Source organism: Mesoplodon bidens (genome assembly GCF_964165515.1).
Source record: "Mesoplodon bidens genome assembly, chromosome: 6".
In the NCBI taxonomy this organism is placed as follows: Eukaryota; Metazoa; Chordata; class Mammalia; order Artiodactyla; family Ziphiidae; genus Mesoplodon; species Mesoplodon bidens.
Window position 1 is genome coordinate 59669883 of NC_138162.1, and position 22209 is coordinate 59692091.

General features: G+C 43.7%; 1 protein-coding gene across 1 annotated transcript in view; it reads left to right on the forward strand.

Moving 5' to 3' along the window:
• Positions 1-22209, forward strand: part of SLC24A2 (solute carrier family 24 member 2) — a 245936-nt gene that overhangs the window by 157237 nt on the left and 66490 nt on the right. The window contains exon 5 of the mRNA XM_081237450.1: positions 17737-17787. Coding sequence (XP_081093576.1) covers positions 17737-17787 — 51 coding nt within the window. The remainder of the gene's footprint in view (positions 1-17736; positions 17788-22209) is intronic.

The window sequence follows — 22209 nt, forward strand, 5'->3', positions numbered from 1 at the left end:
ATGTGTCATTCCCTGTGCTCCACTCCTCTGGCCACCTAGCAGCTCCTCCTCACAAACTCCCAGCATCCTCCTGCCTCAGAGCCTTTGCACATGTTCCCTCTTCTCTCAGACATCCAAAGGCCCCTGCCGTTCCTTCCTTCAAGCCAGCCTTCGCATGTCACCTGATGAGAAAGATCTTTCTCAATCGGCCTTTGAAAAATAGCAAAATCAAAACAAGGATAATAAAGCAGAGTTTTGGACCTTTCTTGCCCTGCGATATATTTCTCCATAACTGCCATGAATATATTTATTTGTTGTTTTCTGCCTGCCTCTACCCTTACACCTCTGACAGAGCAGGGCATAGGGAAGGCACTCCTCTATCTCCAGGGCCCAGCTCACATGGATCCCAATCCATATTTGTTGAGTAGATTGAATGAGTGCCTGCTTTTATAATGTTTCTGCTGGAGAACATATGTCTCTAGCCACATAGATTGTCTTAATCCATGCCCTGTCAAAAGGCTCTTTGGTTGTGACCAGCAAAGTCCTGTTCAGTTGATGGTTGTCTCTGCAGTAGTGAGAAGCAATCATGTCTGCTGTGGCCACCAGTATACCTCCAGCCTCTAGGATGGCACTGACTTGGTCAATATTTGCTGGATGATTGAATGAGTGAATCTCCTTGTAGTTCTAGAGTTATTGCTGCAGTGGGAAAGGTTTGCTCTCTGCCACTCACCTTCTTGATGAGTTCTCCTGTCCACTTCTTTGTCTTTTCTTTCCAAACCCTTTGTTCTTCTCTTATTTCCTTTTCTTTTCTTCCCTTTGATAAACTGTTGATCCTTTCATTTCTTGCATTTCATGGGCCTAACTTTCTATGTTCAAAGAATTACCATCTGGCTTCCCTGGTGGCGCAATGGCTAAGAATCTGCCTGCCAATGCAGGGGACACAGGTTCGAACCCTGGTCCGGGAAGATCCCACATGCTGCGGAGCAACTAAGCCCATGTGCCACAACTACTGAGCCTGCTCTCTAGAGCCCGCAAGCCACAACTACTGAGCCTATATGCCACAACCACTGAAGCCCACGCACCTAGAGCCCGTGCTCTGCAACAAGAGAAGCCACTGCAATGAGAAGCCCGCTCACTGCAATGAAGAGTAGCCCCCGCTCACCGCAACTAGAAAAAAGCCCACCACAGCAACAAAGACCCAACGCAGCCAAAAATAAAAAATAAATAAAATTAAATAAATTAAAAAAAATTTTTATAAAAAAAGAATTACCATCACTGCAAGATTGTAAGGAGCTTATTGTTTTAACCATTCATTTTACAAATTCAGACACCTCTAAAATAGCATCTACCACGAAATTGGGTATCAAGTTGTGTTTGAGAAGAAAACTACAAAAGAAGAGGCTCCTTATTCAATTTTTATGGATTCTTGGATTCCCTTCCACAATTCTAGTAATTTCTCCTTCCTTGTGGAATTTCAGACTTTGATTTACATTTTTTCATCATAACAACAATTTTATTATCAATAGCAAAACTTAACAAATAAGCACACTGGATACCTTAGAAACACAAAAGTAGGGATAGTACTTGCCTAGGGGCCTGTAATTGAAGTGAAGGATTATTTAACTACAGGGCATGAGACTGTTTAGAACAGCAGGTCTCCAGGCCTGATATGTGAGGCTTGAGGCTGTTTTCGTGACAAAATCTTCAGAATCCTGTAATAAGATGTCTGAAAATGATACCGTACTCATAGTATGATACCTGCCTTCTTTGCTGTTAGAATGACAGGCAACTTTCCCCCATGGTAAATTCACTTCACGTTATCACAGCCAATCTCTGCTGTTGTCACTTTCCATCCAACACATTTATGTTACTTTCATTCAGATTGACTGGAAGAGTGTCCTGGGAGCATTTCCCTTGCCTTTCTGAAAGGGACAGTTTGGCTCCCTCATTTTCCTCCCACTAGCTCCTGTGACATCCTGATGCCATCTCTCCTGTTGCTTTATCAGTCTGGCTCAGGCAATGTGAGGTGACATGAATTCCAGGACATCTTGATTGTAAAAGCCTCACAAATGAATAGCAACTCTCTATATTTTCACCATCTTCCCTGTACCCTAGATTATGTGTTTTCAAATGTGTTTTTTAGTAGCAGCAGAACCTTTTGTTCAAAGGAATCCCCACAGGGAAGAATAAACACTTTTTTTAATAGTTAAAACTATTAAGAGTTCACTCATGTCAAATCCTGTATCACTATGCCCAATTCAGTTGCCTTCCTCTAGACCAGCAATATCAAACATAAAAGAAATGAAGGGCCACTCACAAGGGCAACAAAACCAAAAAGTACCAAGGATTAACCCAAAGAAAACGTTTAAGAACTTTATAGCAAAAACAGTAAATAGTCATTTCTGAAGAACATGGAAGAAGATCTAAACAAATGTTGGTATATTATAAAGATATCAGTTCTCCCCAAGTTAAACTCTAAGTGCAACTCAATCCTAAGTGAAATCCCAAAAAGATATCTATGGGACTTCATAACTGGACTTTTAAATTCATATAGAATAAGCAGGAAGAGCAAAGGCACTTTTCACCCAAAAGAACAAAAAGGGAAAATATGCCCAGCAGAGATCAAGGTGCATCACAAAGCAGCAGCTTTTAGCTGCTCTCGTTGAAGGATTTGGGAGGAAGGAGAGAAGGCTGGACCAGAAGCAGCCAGGGTCTCCCCAGAGGCGGCCCCCGAAGAGCAGGAAGAAGCTGTGAGCACCGCTGTCCTGGGGGGTCTGTTACCGGCTCTGGGTGAAGCGCTGTGGGGATGGGAGAGGGGCTTCCTCGAGCACTAGAATCAGCCATGTGAAGGAGCAAGGCCCTCATTCCCGAGGCGGTGAAAGCACACCTTCACGGAATCGATATCACATCATGACAAGTGCAGATTAATAAACCCAACGGAGAATTCTGGCCGGTGCGTAGACAGCGCTGAGCAGCCGCAGAGGAAACTGTCAGTGCAGGTGAACTGTGCTGGCCAGATCTTCAGGAACTGCATCTCCGTGCGAACCCGAGGGCAGGGCCATCAGGAAGCGGCGCCTTCAGAGAAAGTGAGCTTCGAGAGTGGTTCTGAAAGGAGGTGAGGAGTGTGGGAGGGCAGGAAAGGTGGTGAAAAATTCAGGGCAATGGAACTGGCTGGAGAGACTCAAAACTACGTATGGTTGGCCCAGCCGAGATGGGGCTCCTTTGAAAGATGAGCGGGCACGTGGCTGTTTGCCCGCTGAACTCATGCTCCAGCGGTTTCTCCTGTCCAGGGGCCCTTAGGGTGTGTCTGTGTGTGTATCTTTTTGTGTCTGCGTGTGTCTGCCTGTGTGTCTGTGTGTCTGTACGTGTATGTTTATATGTCTATGTGTATGTGTGTGTCTGCGTGTGTCTGTGTGTGTGTCTACCATACCTGTGCGTGTGTGATTTAAGTGTAGGAAGCTAAAGGCCTAAGAGATGCTGAAGAGGAAAAACAAGCAAGTGGAACTTTCTAAGTGCTTGCTCTGTGCCGCACACCTACCAGTCACCTCCTGGAATTCTCCCAGCAGGGACTCTGGGAATTATTGTGTGTTTTACCTCTGAGGGAAGTAAGGTTCAGCAAGGCGACACTACTTGCTCTTGGTCGCCCAGCTCCTAAGTTTGCCTTCGGAGCCTGAATGCTTTGCACTCACACAGGACTTTCGTCTGTAGCCACAGGTGTCCATCTCCCGGACACACAGCCATGCAGCTCCCTATTTTGTAAGATCACTTCAGTTCTTTAACATAGACATTGAGTGTTCATTTGGGGCTGAACACTAAGATTAAACTTTCACTGGCTTGCTGGGCTTTCTTTTTTTTCGCACCAAACAGCAGAACCTATTTCCCCAGCTTCTGTTTTTAGAAACAGCTTCAATATGAGCATTCAAAAATTGTCATTTGAAACCAGAAGAAAGTCATTTTCATGCCTATTTGATTCAAAATGGGGAGAAGTTATCGCTGAAAGGCAGTATTGTATCCTTTCTTTCTGTCCCACATCACAGATCAGTTTAAATTAGCAAGAAAGATGTTTGCGTGCTGCCTCAGCTGATGCGTGAACAGGCAACAGGGGTGAAAATCTTCACTGGAAGAGAATAAAATGCAATCTACTGGCCTTGTTTTTAATAAGATAACAGCAGTTTAAATGGCTGGAGAGAGGAAGGCAAGCTATTAATGCCTCTCATAGAGCCAATTCAGGAACAAGTTAAATAGCTCCTCTCTTTGGGGAGTAGTAAAGCATTACTCTCAGAGCTGAACATCAAAGATGGTCGAAATTGAATCTCTCTTTGTGTTGTACACATTACAAATACATTTCATTTGGGGCATGAAGGGAATGTGAATGGTCTTACTGAAAGAAATGCTTTTGAGGATGGGCATAGTTTCTCTCTCTCTCTTTCTCCCTCTTTGTCTCTCTCTGTCTCTCTCAAGTTTGCTTTGAAGTCAAGTCCACAGAGGTATATGGCCAAACAATTGACTGGCTGCCATTTGAATGTGAACATTGCGCGCAGAAAGAAAAAGATGATGAGGCATCCATCAAGTTACAGCTTCATCTTTGTTCTCTTGAACTCATCACATGCCCAAGAGATGCAGTTAGAACTCCTTCAGAGGAGGGGACTCAGAAATCCCAGAGACAGAAAGCAGCTGTCACGGCTTTGACGATGTGGAGGACCGAAGTGACAAAAGCACTTCAGTTTTGTCAGTGACGGCCCATTCCAAAAGCATGCTGACGTAGAAACGTCATCTGTGAGATGAGTGCATTCAAAAGCATTTTCTCTCACATGAAACGCTAAAGACACCTCTGCTCTGTTGAATCAATAGCCAGGCCTCACTTAGTGGAATGCAGGTTGGGCGGCTTGCACTCGGTTCTGAGACACTTTGCTCTGACAGTGGCCAGATCTCTTCCTAGTTCGTCTCTTGGTCTGGGATTTGCATTGTGCTGTGCATTCACCTCTGGATGTTGGTCGCACCGTAAGAACAAATCCTTGAGCTGCTAGGAGGGTCCACTTCTCTTCTGATCTCACGATATCAGAGCCACCCAATCTGGCCTCTTTGCCTCAGCCATTAAGAAGAATTCCCTGACCCACATCAAACTGTCCATTACCGGTTGCCTTGGGGCTCAGATGAGACTATGTGATACACATGTGTGCAAGGGCACGCACACACACACACACACATGCACTCAAAGAGTGCAGCAGCATTGTGATTTATATAAAGCTTATGGATCTACATCAGATTGGTTTCTTATCCGTGTGTGGGTTCATGTATTCATTCATTCATTCATTTATTCATTCACAACATGCAGTCCTATTGCAAGCTGAGTAAGTAGTCACCCCATCTGAGAACATTTCTCTTTACAAGCCCCCACTGTAGGTAAGTCTCTGGGGGAACAGAAGCTGGTGCTTGCCCCAGACTAGTTAACTTCCTGAAAACCAGCTTAAATGCTGTTGTTGAAGCTGAGCTTTAGCAGTGCAGTTGCAGTAACCTCTGTGGCTACTTCTGCGGTGGTGATTTCTCTCTTTGACTTCCCAGGCTGGCGGCACTTAATCCCAAATAACCAATAGCGAAGGTAGCTTTGCTTCAACTCTAAGGGCTTTAGGCCAGAACCACCATCCTTGGCAGGAATTAAAAATCATGGTGAGTCCATCTCATTCCAGAAAACTCTTCGTAATGAAAAGTCTCCTCTTACGTTTCTGAAGAAAACTTTACCCACTTGTTATCTCCCTTTCCATGCATCCTATTCCCATTCATGGCACCACAGGTCACGCAGAGTTTCCTACCTAGAAAAAGTTACAAATTCTTTTCTTGACCTCAGAACTGTTCCCCATCTTCTTTGTGCAAGTCAGGATTAGAAGGTGAGGAACTGACCCTTGGAGCTTAAAGGTAGCATCTTGCAATATGTCCATTTAGACAGACTCTGTCCTATGCTAGGTGTGTTCACGGTGGCATCTTCCCACTAGGCTCGTGGGAGGAGGAGTATAGTGTAGCTGCTCAGCAGACACACTGTGGAGCCAGCCACCTGGGTTTGAACCCCAGCTCTGCCACTTACTAGTTGTGTGACCTTGGGTGAGTTATTTAACTTCTCTATAACTCAGCTTCCTCTTCTGTAAAACAGGGAAGACAAGAGCATCTATCTCTTAAGGCTATTGAGTGTATTCAGTGAAGTGCTGTTCACAGAGCACATAGAACAGTGCTTGATACATCATTAGTTCTAGGTAGGTATTTGCCAAATCGCTTTCAGTCCTTTTTTTTTTCTTGCAGCTGTCATATTTTTAGGCAGTTTTCAGTGGTTCAATAGTAAGTCATTGAATTATGTATCATATCTCTATTTTCCCTTAAAAAGCAGCCTCTTCACCATGTACCAGTTTTTTAGATCCTGCCATACCTGTCTATAAGATAAGATGGGAACTGGTCTTTTTGGCAATCTGGCTTTTAGTTGAGCAAAAGTTATCCTGAAATTGAATAATTATACTTTCTGTATTTCCAAATTCTCCTGTCCTTTGCACAATGAGAAGTACATCAGTGTGACATGGTACTTAACTCATTTCCTTCCAAAAAGCCCCAGTTTCCTCTAGGGTCCATAGCTTTAGGATGTTTGGCAGACTAAAAAAAAAAATTCCTCTTTCCAACATATTGATAAAAATCTGCGAAAGCAATTACTGTACTAATATTTTAACCCTGCTGAAACATCCTTAGGGCACTGTTGGTGCAGTTACGGGTTATAAGATCCTACAGTGCCCCGCTTCCTCCTATGTCATCAGAGCTCTGGTTCACTGGCAGGCATTTGCTGTTTAATATAAGGCACATAGTGGACTATTTAGGAAACATATCTTAATCTTTTACCCTGTCTTTGCAACCTGGATTTTAAACTCACTCGTATGGTCCCATTTTATATAGTATGGTATTTAAGTAGGAGTAATGGTAAATGGATTTACCCTTCAATGAAATTTAGAGGATTGCATGAACATTCTTTCTACTTTAAATTTGATCCTTTAAGTTTTTCATAATTTGGGGTGATTGTTTCTGTTGTGGTAGGGAGCCAGGTATTCAAGGCAGTGACATCCTGAACAGCACTGAAGTATAGAATACAAAATTATAAGGGTAGTTTTGACTTTGAATTACTTCCACATCAGTGGCATTAATTTCCTTTGTCTTCCAGTCTTTTTTCCCTCAATTTCATTCTGTTCTTAAATTCTCTTGCCTTCTCATAGTTCTCTCTTATCTCTTGCCCTTTTTTCCCCCTTGGATGGCTGAAATTTGTCTATTTTATTGTTTTTCCTCTCCTCTTCTAAGATACTTTTCTGATATTTTTTGATGCTCAGTGCGTCAGAGGGTAGAAACTCAGCTGTGCGGACCCAATGGCTGGATATAATTTAGCACCGATTCTGTCTGCCTGGCAGACTCTTCTGAATCCAGCCAGGCTGCAGGATGGGATCCAGGAGAACATCCAAATTGTTCTCTAGCCAGCATGCGGCATCCATTCCACACAACAGTGGGGTTTTTTTGTTTTGTTTTTTTATCTCCATTTCCAAGCCATTGCCACCATTTTGTCTTCTATGTGCTGAGGACTCTCCTGATGACACTTTCGCAGGATGTAAATCCTCCTACTTTACAGAAGCAATGAAGAGGATTCCAACAGTTGAGGCCGCATGCATTTTCCCTTCACAGACTTCCTCCCTGCAGAGATAGTGAAGACAGAATAGTTGAAACTCTGGAGTTAAAACACTAAAATGGAAGGAATCATAGATGTCCATACCAAAGGCAACTAGGCTGAGGAAGATGAACAGAGCATTATTAAATAGAGATTTAATTCAATTCAGCAGCATTTGAACACCTACAGAGTGCCAGGAACTATGCTGGGTGTTCAAATTAACAAAATGAGTATGTGGATTCCTTGCCCAAAAGGACAGAAAGCAAGTAGGTTAAGGTGCCTTTGATGAGCACGCACAGAAGGGTATACTTGGAACAGACACACGGGAGAAAGTGACTTACACTAGGGATGGGGGGCATTCAGGAATGCTGCCTGCAGGAGGGAACCTCAAACCTGGGTTCCAAGTGATTCAGTAAGTTGGGAGACCTAATAAAATTCCAACACAAAAAGACGGTATGCGTGGGATTTAGAGGTGTATGTTCAGTTGGTGTTTTGAAAGCCTTACCCTGGTAACAATGAGAAAGATAGGTGAAAGGTGCCAGGACTAGACGGTAGGTGGTAAGAAAGGTTAGGAAATGAGGGGTCCAAAAGGACTACTGCAGTAACCTCAGCAAGGCCTCCTACTAAGGCAGGGACAGTGGGAATGGAACAGAAAAGACAGAATTGAGGATATTTAGGGGTAGAATTGATAGGGCTTCATGACTGATTGGGTTGTGGGTATGGCTTATAGAAGTATCAGCATCACCTAAAGCTCCACCCTGTGGATGTTAGTCACATGTGATATAACCAAGCTCGCATCTCTATGAAAGAAAACAGTGGGCTTATCTGTATGTGCCACCTCGAAAAATCTTTTAAAACACGGATAGGGGAAGAGAATGGAATACTTTGCCACTTTTTTTTTTTTTTTTTTTTTTAGAATATGTTAGGGGTAGGAGTTTTTTAGTAATTTATTTAGTTATTTTTGCTGTGTTGGGTCTTTGTTTCTGTGCGAGGGCTTTCTCTAGTTGTGGCAAGCGGGGGCCACTCTTCATCACGGTGCGCAGGCCTCTCACTATGGCGGCCTCTCTTGTTGCGGAGCACAGACTCCAGACGCGCAGGCTCAGTAGTTGTGACTCACGGGCCTAGTTGCTCCACGGCATGTGGGATCCTCCCAGACCAGGGCTCGAACCCATGTCCCCTGCATTAGCAGGCAGATTCTCAACCACTGTGCCACCAGGGAAGCCCCTACTTTGCCACTTTTAAGACTGAGCAATAAATGTGTTTGTATCGTCCAGCCCAAATTTGATAAGACTTAATCAGAAAGTACCTTTTGCCTGATTTGGTAAACATAATCTTTCCATTTACAGAGATGCAAAAAAGTACCCAAGATGTTAGATGTCATTAGTGAATATGTTAGCTTCTTAACCCACTACCTACCCAAAAAGCTTATGAAGAACATGTTTTAGTTGTCAAGTCAAAGCCCGTGGGGCTCCACAGTACAAATGATGGGGCCATCATGCTATATTGTCACGTGCTTTTCTCCGTCCCTTTGGGAAAAGGGAAAAACATTCTGCCAAAGTCTCAGTGTTTAAAGTTACCTTAAGATTGTTACTGAGATTTTTTAGGGGCTTCCGTGGTGGCACCGTGGTTGAGGGTCTGCCTGCCGATGTAGGGGACATGGGTTCGTGCCCTGGTCCGGGAGGATCCCACATGCCGAGGAGCGGCTGGACCTGTGAGCCATGGCCGCTGAGCCTGCGCGTCTGGAGCCTGTGCTCCACAATGGGGGAGGACACAACAGTGAGAGGCCCGTGTACTGCAAAAAAAAAAAAAAAAAAAAAAAAGGACATTCATAAAATCCCAGGAACTCTTTTTTTTAACCACACTGGGGTTGATTCTCTTGCCTGATGGCTCACTGTTTTTGTTTAAAACTCCTGTCCAGAAACCTGCTTGCTCTCTCCTGTTCTCTCCCCTCCGCAATCTGCCTCAGAAGGAAAGCAGCAGAGCAGCTCTTCCTATAGTCCCATTTTTCTTGCTTGATCATCCAGAGCATGTAAATTACAGTGAAATATGGCCTGAGTCAGCTCCTCACAGAACAGAAATCAGTAAACATTGACATTGCCAAGCAACACCGCAGAGGAGCAAGGCTGCAAATTAGGTGACAAATTTATAAGAAGTTGGAGTATCTGGGGACTCGCTTGGGCGTTTCATCATGAACCATCTGGATGATCCACAGTAATGACCACACATTATTGTTCACTGTTCGAGGATGATAATTCCCATATAATTATATGGCACCTCCCTCTGTGATCCTCACCTACCTTTCAGAACCTTTCATTGTGTTTTTCACATTCCAGATATTTCCCTGCAAAATAATTGGGAACAGTTATACTTAATGGGCAGTGTTCATTCCTCTCCAAAATAAGATTGTTTTAAAAAATTTACTCTGTTGGCTCATGTGATGGCAGAGCTGGATGGACAAGGACATGCAAGAAAAGAGGGTATTAGTCATGGCATCATAGCAGCTCCATTGGCCTGACATGGACTCAGCCTTGGTGTCTCAGAGGAGCCTGAGGTGATAGGTAAGCCTTGAGGGAGACAAGGAAGAGAACCAGAGTCCTTGACCTTCAGGAGAAGGGTGACCTAACAAGGACCCCTCCCAGTTCCAATAGCCTAACTGGTCTCATTTCTTCATTCATTCATTCATTTAATATTTATAAGAAAATTGGACTAAGCATCCTGATTTTAAACCAAAGATTACAAATTGCTGGGCCAAATATGACCCAGAGTGTTTTTTTTAATTTGGAATTAGTTGCCAACATTTAAAATCAGGAATTTTCACATAAAGATCTGGATCTCTGGCTTCCCTTGAATAATCAGATCTATCAGCACTGTAACTGCCTTCCTGCATGGAGTGGGAGCTGACTGGCCGCTGCCCCTCTTTAGGCACGCACTGGCCAGTTTTCCATAATCCCCACCACTCCCTATTGTCGTCCCCAGTCCACTTTCTCACCTACACACCTGGCCTCTGTGGTTCATTGGTGCTTTATCAGAATGCTGCTGTACTCCAGGCACTGGGCCAGCTGCTGGGGATCTTTCTGACCCCTGATTTGGCCACCAATGTAGTATCAGTATTTCCTAGTGACTGGGGCCTCAGAATGATATCAGCAGATGGACATCGACAAGGAAATACATGTAGAAAGTGAGGAAGATAAGAAGAATAGCGGTAACAAACCAGTGTGTCTGGGTTTGCAGGAAGCTTGAAAAGGAAGAGTGAGTGTTTCATGAAGGGGCTGGATTCAGAGGGCGTGAAAATCAGGTGATAAATGTCGAAGAGGTGGTGTGTGTGTAGGTACATAAATCCTACTTGACACTCAATAGCTGATGGAGGGTTACCCACAAGTTCAGCCCTTTATTTTCATTTGGAAAGTTCTTGCCTTGCTTCCAAAAGCCTAAGTGAGAGGTTTTAATCTCATAGAAGAAAAGGAAGCACTCGTTAGCATAGATTTGGAAGAGCTGAATATGAAAAGAGCTCCATAGGGCAAAATCACCTCCGTTTACACCTTGTATATGACATAGATGTGTTACCACATGTTGGGTACAGCTGTCCCCAGGTAACCGTGTATTCAGGAGCCTCTTAGGGAAGTTTAACACACAAATATCATTCCCCCACAGACTGTTAAGCAGAGCTTCTGCAATGAGTCAGTACTTTAAAAGCTTTTTTTGAGTGAGAATTTGAATCTGAAGGTTAAAATATTCCTTTTCTTCTGACTTGAGTCTGAAGTGAGAATATGGTTGTTTCCTCACTTAACCTCAGTCTCTTAAAGTTTTATTTTTTTAGTTAAAACAAAATAACTTGCCTTGACATGAACATTTGATATAAAAGAATAATGACCAAAGAAAGCCTTTTAATGGAAAGCAATTAATTTCGGTGGTCCATGCAGCTCTTTTTTAGGTAAAATCAAACAAAAAGCTTTAAATTGGGCTATATTAGAAATATCTTTTAACTCAGAATACTTTTTTTTTTTTTTGTCTGCGCTAGGTCTTCATTGCTGCGCATGGGCTTTCTCTAGTTGCGGCGAGCGGGGGCTACTCCTCGTTGCGGTGCGTGGGCTTCTCATTGCGGTGGTTTCTCTTGTTGCGGAGCACGGGCTCTAGGCACACAGGCTTCAGTAGTTGTGGTGCACGGGCTCAGTAGTTGTGGCTCACAGGCTCTAGAGCGCAGGCTCAGTAGTTGTGGCACACGGGCTTAGTTGCTCCATGGCATGTGGGATCTTCCTGGACCAGGGCTCGATCCCATGTTGCCTGCATTGGCAGGCGGATTCTTAACCACTCTGCCACCAGGGAAGCCCATACGTGGTTTTTTTTTTTGATGAAAAATTTTCACACAGGAATAGAAGAGAAGCAAGATCAACCCACGTACCCTGCAAGAAACTTAAAAATTGTATAGATCTACAAATATAAATGTTATGTTTGTAGGGAGTGAACGCAAAATGACACATACACAACTCTCGAACTATTCATTCACAAAACTTCAATAATGAAAATAAATTCACGAATTTAAAAAAATAAGAAAGAAAACCACCTCAGGCTAAAATGTTAATACTGCCAAACATGGTTCTGGAAGTTAGCCAGGGCAGCCTTTCATTAAACTGAAAGTTTTCCTTTTGACAGTCTTCCTTGTGTTTAAGATGTCTAGCGGGGGTTGTTGACTTGCACACATTGAGTATTGACATTGACATTGGTGCCCACCTGCAGAGATAATTAGAGTTTGATAGGATTTAACAACCTCATGCTGGGCTGAAGTAGATATTCCTGTTGGAACTTTGGCAGACAATGAAGAGAGGTACCAATTATTAAGGATGCCTCTGCCACCCAGCACAAAGTGCTATAGAGACATGTTCTTATCTGATCCTCCAAAAACCCTCCTGAGAATAGGTGTTTATTGCTCTTGTCCCCATTTTACTGAAGAAGAGACTAAGGTGCGGAGAGGATCACCCAGCTCATAAGTAGTAGAACCAAGCTTTGAATTAGCTGTCTTATCTGTCTCACTCAGAAGTACTCTTTTTTTTTTTTAGTTTAGTTTATTGAGGTATAGTTGATTTATAATGTTGTGTTAATTTCTACTCTACAACAAAGTGATTCAGTTATACATATATATAAATTCTTTTTTATATTCTTTTCCATTATGGTTTATCACAGGATATTGAATATAGTTCCCTGTGCTGTATAGTAGGACCTTGTTGTTTCTCCATTCTATATATAAGAGTTTGCATCTGCTAATCCCAACTTCCCAAGCCATCCCTCCCCCACCCCCTGAACTTTGAGAGTGATATTATGGTATCAGCAGTCCGGAAGCCTTAGACATCAGCGCCTGCCTTCCTGACTTCAGCAAGTCCAGGGAAGTTCAACACACCAAAGCATCCTAAACCTCACTGTTATTTGGGAGCTGTGCATTTATATGCTTTGTTTAAGAAATGTGAGGAGAGCATGTGATATGAGAAAAGCACTGTTCTAGTTGGGAGAGATCCAAAGAGGAATCCAAAGAGGGTCTCAGCCTCCAACATGTGGAGAGACAGTCTTGTGTGCGCATATTAGAAGGAAAGGTGCATAGGTCCAAAGCTGGAACATGGTGGTCAGATGAATGAGGGTCTGCTTCTTACATCCTGTTCCAGTGGTTATGGTCCATGTTTTGACATTCCCCATAGATCTGAGAGTAGAAGGGCAGGACTGATGAAGACATTTCTTTCTAATTCTAGCCCCAGCAAGGCAAAATATCTTATATTGTTGGACAACAAATAGCTATCTTAAACTTCTATAAGTACTGTTGAATTAGTTTTAACGAACTAAACCCGTGTGAAATACCAAGTTTTCTATGTGTTCTGCTCCATGTCCCATAGGTTCTCTTTCACTCTTCTTGGTGATGCTTGCAATAATGAAGCTGCCCGTTACCGATTGCTTAGTGGGTATTATTATCTCATCTATTCTTCACCACAACTTTGTGGGGTGGATACCGTCATGCCCCTTTACAGCTGAGGACACTGAGGCTCAGAGAGGTAAATTTGCTCAAATCACACAGCTAATAAGTGGCAGATCTTGGGTTCAAACCTATACCCTGGCTTCAAAGCCTATGTTCTTAACTTCTATTTGCTACTGAAAATAATCCTTTCAGGGATGTGATGTAATCTGGTATCTGTACACACCTCCTTGATAGGTATTAGACAACTTTACCAAGAAACTACTCTCTGTTGTTTAGAAACCTTAACTTTTAGATCTTCAAACTCAGTTCAAACCGGTATCAAAAATAAAGCAGCTCTTTGATTTAAGAAAAAAACAAGTTAATCATTTTTTTCCATCAACCAACACTTAATAAATACTTGCTCTCACTGATTTTTCTACCTCTATTCATTCTAACAAAATGAATTCGGCATAGATGCTTCTGTTGACTTTCTGTTGTATACGTCAGAATTTTGAGGCCTGAAAGGTGAGAAGTCACTTTTCTGCTGCTCCTGTCTGGGGAAATTTGCTGAGAAAAGGGTTAAGAATGCCAGAGGCTTCAAAAGTAGAGCTGAGAAGGTCAACGTTGGAAGGAGAAATCTGTGTCCATGGCCTTTTTAAGAAAGGAAGAAATTGGGAGCCCAAAACACTAGTTCTTATTCAGATTCTTTGAGACTAAAGACAAGATCCTTCCCTTGACTTGTCAACCAAGAAATATGGACAAGAATTCAGAGGTACCTTAAAGCCAGGTGATGACGTTGCTGACAAGACCTGAAAGGAAGTGGACAGAGGAATGACAAAAGGTTCAAGCCCTCCTAGAGATCTGGGAGCTTGGGTGCCTGTGGACCCAGCTGTCCACCTAGCATGAGCGAGTGTGGGCACCACGTTAGACAGCATTCCCAGTCGGCTCATAGGCTCATCTCAAACACCAACCACTGGGTTCTGGAATTTTTCTTAGGCTGTATGTCTTCTTAGAGAAATGTTACATAGAAGAGGCACCAGGTGGTACCCAGGATGATATTCACTGCTGATTCATCCCTCTTCCAGTCCTGGCTGCCTCTTGCTCAGTTGACGTAATGGAAGTTGCTCAATGGTATTAAACAGCAGCCTCTTGAATTCCCCCCACTCCTCCCTCCCATCCCAAAGAAACTCAGCTTGGATTGGGCGCAGTTTGAATCTTAATCCAACGGTGCTAAAGGTGCCCTGGCTACTGTCCATGGGGAGTGTGCTGACTGGAGGCCATTGCCCCTTACCGGTGAGTTTTCGCTCATGCCTCTCAGGCCACTTTCCATGAGGTGTCCATGGTATGTGGGACAGAAGCCAGGTGCGTTATGTGCTCTGGCTTATGGATGCAAGTCATGTTTGTCCTAGTCGCATGTCACACTCCTCTTCCTACACCCCCTGAGCCCCTGGTTCAAGGAAGGGAGGCACCAGCTCTCGGAGGTGCTGTCCCACTAGCCCCAGGATGCCACCCTGACCATTTGAAAGCACTGAGGTGCTGAGTTCACTGTCTCACCATGCCGTTGCTGTCAGTGTTAAAAACTTCATTCCAGTAGGCTCGTTTCCTTCACATTCTTGCGTGCCTTTTCTTTAGTAAGCAACAAACATGGTTCCCTTCACTTGGGCAAATATTGTTCCCTTGCCCTCCTAGCTCACTGTGCTTTAAGTTGCTACATCACCTGTTGTTATTCAGCCTTTCACTGCTCTTATTCTTTCTCTTCCACCACCTTTAGCCTCCTTTTTTATATGTTTTGTCCAGTTCTTGTCCCCCTGCCCCAGTCCTCATCCAAGGAAGCAGCTAAGAAACAATCTAGGTATTGCCACAGGAGCAAGAATGTGTGAGCTTTGTCAGTCACCCACAGATCCAATTTCGACTATGTAAAAATAAATTAATTAAAGAATATGATTGTATTTATTTATACCCGGCTCCACGAGAGAGAAGGTAAAATTTAAAATTAATCACATCTGCCACAAGCAGATGTTTGAAAGTTTCGGACTGATACATGAAGACCAGCGTTTGCCTACAGAGAGGTTGCATCTCAAAAGACAAAAATGCAATAATGTATCTTCATTGTGTAGAATATGGTTTACACCCAACTTTGCAAACACAGAGCTGCTCACGTTCTGTTTCCTCGGCAAGTAAAGAGAATGCCAGCTGCTTATTCTACTGCTTTACCTCAGGGAAAGAGTAAAGGTTACAAAAAAATTAGTTGGCTGATATAATTCATCAATTTACTGCAAGATTATACACACACACACACACACAAATACAAATGCATAGATTATGTGTAAAGCCACCGTGAACATGTGTTTTAATATTTATGAAGGTATTTGGATCATTTTAAAATCCCAAACTTGTGCAATGTCATATATATAATAGACTACTCTTCTTAAAATACCAGAAAAAAACAAATATTTTCTACAGAAGGCAATCCCCAGAAGTCTTTTTTTTTAAAAAAACTCCCTTGGGGCTTCCCTGGTGGCGCAGTGGTTGAGAGTCCGCCTGCCGATGCAGGGGACACGGGTTCGTGCCCCGGTCTGGGAAGATCCCACATGCCGCGGAACGGCTAGGCCCGTGAGCCATGGCCGCTGAGCCTGCGCGTCCGGAGCCTGTGCTCCGCAACGGGAGAGGCCACAACAGTGAGAGGCCCGCGTACCGCACAAAAAAAAAAAAAAAAAAAACTCCCTTGTTTTTACACAAAATTCCATTTCTTATTGAAGCACTTGATTCCTTTGTCGTGTATCTAACAAAATCCAGAATAGGCAGGTTTTTGCAGAAACATAAAGATGAGGTGATTTTTCTCCCCAAGACATAATTTTGTGTTGGTGTGTTAAAATAGCTTTAGGTAAAATTTTAGGCACATGGAAAAAGAATATATATAGAATGTGTATAATATAAGCAGAAGAATATTTATTATTGGGTTTTAAGCTAAAGCCTGTTGTACACAAACCCTATCAGTTATTAATTCATTCACATGTGAAATTTTTAGCAGTCGACCAAGTTAATGAGCCATGGAAGCATTCTACAGAATCACAGGAATATCTCTTGAGTGTCATTAATTTCTTGAATTTTATTGGGAGAGTGTTGTTATGACCAGGGAAAATATTTCTAACCTGCTCACAATGGTGCTTCAAAAAATCTGGAATTTTCAGATGAACAAGAATGAAAGTTTTTATTTTAGAACTGAAGTAAGAAAACAGAAATGGTGCATCCCCACCTCCTCCGTCCCTCCACCCAGGCTGCCACTTCCACCAGCTGACTCAGAAAAGCTTGCTTTCCGCCCGTGGTTTCCATTACAGCCGAGTCCTTTGGTGAGCTGCACCCAAGAGATTGCCTCCTGGCCCCTGCAGTCTACACAGCAGCAGACAATGCCCTGAGCTGGGAGTTGTGGCTGCCCTGTCACCTGTCTGGCCCATGTGCCCTTCCCTGGGAATACACCTCCCCCTTCCTCCCAGAGCTTTCCACGCCTTTCCCATCCCCCGCCCCTTCCCCCCCCCCGCCACCGCAACACACACCAAAGCAAGCTGCACCCATGGTATTCAGTGCTTTCTGTCTAAAATACGAGATTAGAAATGAAAGGGAAGTTTAGAACCTGGTTTTTTATTTGGGATTTTCCCAGGTAGCCTTCCTTACTAATCTCTAGGAAGTAGTTCTATTGGAGAAAAGCTGTGAAATGAACTCTTGGGACTGCTGTTCCACGGCAAGGAATCCTGGTGTCTACAAGCCTCAGTGGGTCTGAGCATTGTCCTTGTCCAGCCCGTTCTCTTGGAATGTCACCTCTAAAAATTATAGGCCTAGGCTGGACCTGGTGTGAAGATATCTTTGCCAAGTATTTGTTTCATCAGATGTTAAAATAACTGTGTCCTATTCTGGAATGCAGGGCAAGTCCTACCCCCGGTGGAATAATACATTTTAAGTGATTTCTGAAAGTGGGTCGTGAAAGCCATCCACCACATGGCCCATGTTTGCACATCTCTATATAGTTACGATTGCGGAATTTGACAGTGTAACTCTGAATCTGATTAATTGAGAATGTGTAAAAACAAAGTTCTTGCATTACAGCTCGTTCCTTATCTTTGTGTCTTTTACTGTGATGTTGTAGAACTTGGATCATATGGAAAACTAAAATATTATGACACAATGACTGAAGAAGGTAAGAATGATTTTAGAATTGTATGCACTGGCTTTTTTTTTCATTTATGGTGTCTGTGGCTTGCCCATTTTTTTTTTAATATTTTCCCCCTCTTTGCATGACTTCAGTGACATTGTGTGTTTTATTATTCTTTCCACATTTTCGTCTAGTTTTTGCCATCGTGTTGGTTTGGAATTGGAGACGTGCAATACCATGAGCAATCATGTTATTCCATTCAACCAATCCAAACCATCTCAGTTGTGTAACACAGTCAGAGAAATGGTGTCAGCAGCATAAGCACAAGCCCACACCCAACGGGTCATCATTATTTCCTCCACATGCTCACAACATATAGAAACACATCCAACCGATACTCTTCTTTTAATATGCCCCAATTTCAGAGGTGGGGAGGTTCTGGTAATATTCTGATTTATGCAAAGGAATGAGCGATCTAAAGGAACCACTAGGCCCCAAACCAGTTAGAGACCTGTTTCTGATGCAGAGGGCCGCATAGGCTCATGTCCTTAGCTGTCACAGTCCCTGTTAACTCACCCAAGAGAGGCCAGGGCCACCATTCCAGCCAGTAGGATTGTATATATTGGGATTCACACTCCATGAGATTGGACGTATCATTTTAACCATTTCCCCTGAATAAGTGAAGTCTGGCAGAACCTTCTTTTTCAATGTATCTACTGATGAATTCCAGGCTCTGTCCCAGAGCGCGGCCTTGCCCCAGTCAGAATGACTTTTCTGAAATAAGTGCACCACGGAACAGCAATTTGAGAATTTTTGCATTCTTGTAAAGGGAGTTGTTCTCTTGCCCTATCTCCCTATCTCTCTTGCCCTATACCTCCGCCTTTTGACTAATAAATAATATTTGTAAGTTACGAAAACATTTGGAGTTTTCCCGTGATTTTTACACTGATATTGACAAGAAATCAAAAGGTACCCTAGAAGGGGAATCAGTTAATTTTATCCTTCAACATGAGAGAAGCTCCCAAAAGTATTGTATATCTTATTTTCAGCTTCTAGTATTTCTGAGTTGCCTTAGCTCGCCAAAGATCTCCTAGTTGCTTTGCAGGAAGCAGGACATCCGACAGCCCTCGGTAAGAGGAAGCCCTTTCCAGCCCCTCCCCACTCTGGCTTCTGCACTGTACCCGGGCCCTTCTCTGCTGCTATCTCTGTGCTTTCAGTTAACCACTGTGATGTTTTCTAAAGCAGCAGGCCACAGTTAGGATCTCAGACTGGGCTGTCTTGTAGCCCAGGGCCCTCCCAACAACCTGGGGAAATGCAGACCCTTGGTCAGTGAGAGCCCCAAAGGCAGAAAGCTACCTATGAGAATCAGTATCCCACCACCGCAGGGATAGAAAGAGCAATCCGTACCTTAAAGGAAGGCTCCTGTCCCGGCTGTTATTTTTAGTTCATGTCTTCAAACCACTTTGATTTTTCTTGGTGATTGGCTTGGGAAGCCAAAGGTTTGGGCCTCACTGACTATAACTCGATTCAGGAGTCTCACAGCCCTCAGCCTCGGCCTCATGGCTTGGGCAGCTGGTGGGTTTGTTACCCTCTACCTGAGCAGTGACAAGCCCTCACTTTTCTCTCCTTCCTCCATCCTGTCCTCTGCCTTCTGCCCTTAGCTTCCTGTGGCCAGAGCAGCTTCTGGCTCTCTGTTGCCTCAGTTGCCCCTTTTCTCCCTTACCGTTCCCTTCCTTCCTCTTTCCACATCTATTGGAGCAAATGTGGCCATCCGAGTGCTCCCTGAATCTTCCTCCCCACGCCAGACTAACCGAGATGATGTGAAGATGCAAAAATGCTACTTCCGAGCTGATGCTACCACTTGATATCGAACAGCTGGACTTTCTAGGCAGGGAAACAAAGCCAAAATACCTGGAATGAGAAGGCTGACCAGCTTAGCAAGACTGTGAGATCTTCGCGAGATTGTGAACTTGTCTTTGGGGGCCCTCATGGTCACCTTTAACGTTCCTTATCCTTCTCTTGACTCCCCCATTCCTTCATGCGTATCCCTTTGTGCCCCGTGCTTAGCTGAACATTCATCCCTCTTACAGTGATAGCTAATTATAGCTCAGGGAGCACTTGAAAAGCATGTTCTATGAAATACTACTTCCAGATCATGTCATTAGGAATTTTGCAACAATTGGGGGAAAAAAAGAAAGCAAGCTTGATTTCATAGTTAAATAAGCGGGAGAGCTTCTGAGTTAAGTTAAATAGATTTCTTGACCATGTGACTTGTCAGAGCCTTCAGTATGTACCCGTGCACTGCAGCATATAATAGTAAATCGTATAGAGGGATGGAGTTTGCAGTATTTCCCAGACTTTTTTGGTCAGAGGACCCATTTTTCCATGGAGCCTCTTGTGGAACTCTTTTAGAAATGCTGGTTAAGGCATTATCCTTCACCTAGAACGATTCAAAAGTTTTCTAAACACATAGCAGTCCCTCTCAGGCACTCATGGAGAGGATACTTTGGAACAGGAGGTCTCCCTACAGCCCCCTCAGATTATACCCTTTGGCAGCTGCCTCTGTGACAAGCCAGGCCTGGCTTAAACCTAATTCTGGGATTCAGCTTAAAAGATGCTCAGTAACCTCAGACCTGGCAACCACCATGCATGACTTCTTCAAGTTCTTAAGGGCCTCTCCCCTCTCATTGAAAATAATAGCAATAACTGTGATATATATCACTTCCATGTTGTACAGTTTAAGGAGGCATAATAAAGGTGAAGATGTTATGGGCAATAGGGGACTAGTATAGCCTTCAGGAAATATCCCCCTTCATTTGAGCATTTCTTTTCACAATTTTAGAATTGTGACTAGCCCTTGACAGGGCTTTATTGTAATTGCCCATGTGACTAGTCATTATTTGTAACTGTTTCCAGAGAGTGCTCTGGATGTTGTGTGACATCAGCTACTTGCAACGAGGCCTGTTTTATTTTTATTCCCTAAAGTGGATTAAATGGAAAGATGAATTATATATGCCACTCCCTATCCTAAGAGAAATGATGTGATGATTTCCTCAATATAGAGAATTGTCCAGCACAGATTCAGTTTATTATTTTAAGCACCTACTATATGCAAGTTATTCTGCTAGGTGCTTAGTTGAAACACAAGATTAAAAGGTGGGCAGTTTGCCCCATGGAACTTATAGACAGGGGAGAAATAAAGCACAGCAATCACTGAGCCACCAGGAAGAGAGTGGTCAGTACCACAGGTGCTCAGAAAAAGATGACAGACTATGGAAGAAGGAAAGATTGCTTTCAACGGGGGGTGGGGTGGGGAGGGATTTCGTGGAGAAGGTGATCTTTGACCTGCACCCTAAAAGATCAGTAAATACGGGGTAAATTGGGAAAGGAGGAGTGGTAAGTTCTGAGCCACCAGGCTGAGAGAAGGATGAAAAGAGGGGCCACACCAACCCTTACTGGGTGCCTCCCACCTGCCAGGTGCAGTGCTGTGGGCTTTTTATATATTCTGTGTCATTTAATCCTTGTGATGATCACATAGGTAGATTTTACTGAAGATGAGAAAACCAAAGCCCAAAGAAGTGTTGTATTAGATGAGGAAATGAAGACACAGAGAAGAAAAGTAATTGGCTCTGGGATGCGTAGGTAGTAAGTTGAGATGAGGGACCTGAACTCAGGACTGTGGCATGCCACACCCTGTCCTCTCAGCTCCGCTGTGGTTGCTCCACAAGGTGGAATGAGGAACTGGACAGTTCAGATTGGCTACAGGGTAGGAGTGGGAAGAAAGGCTTGATGGAGACCAGACCATGGGAAAGGTTGAACCACAGACTAAGAATGACAGTGAGCTATTGACTGAAACATGGCCCCCCTACTGGAACACTTTACCATTAAAATGTTATTTTAATAAAACAATCTATTTACTCTCAGACACTGGACAAAAGCATACCATTTTTTGTAAAATTTGCCCCTCCCCTCGGAGCCCTTTCCCTCCCTCCCTTGTCTTCAGGTGCCCAGAACATAAATGGGAACAGCTCCCTGGGCCACACCCAACTTCCTCTCCCACCCCGAGCCAATCAGAATTTTATTCACTCACTCATTCATTCCCTAACGTATTCTTTCAGCAATACTCAGTATGGACCAGGCACTAGACTGGGTGCAGGGCCTGTGGAGATGAAAGACAGTGCTTCTCCTGAAGAATTCACGCTCTAGTGGGAGACATAGGCAGAGAGATGAGTAGCATGATGGGCAGACCCGAGGTGCCAGGGGAGCCCAATGGAAATGAGGGCAGGCTTCTCAGAAGGGACCATGTCTCCACTGCCTCATTCCTGCTTGCCAAGGTGATGACTCTCCCACCAGCCACCTGATTCTAATGTGTTCACTTGATAATAGCTGAGCACCTGCCTCTGTATGAGTCATGTTCCTAGACTTGATAGATTCGTGAGCTTCACTCCTCCCAAAGACTCTATTTCC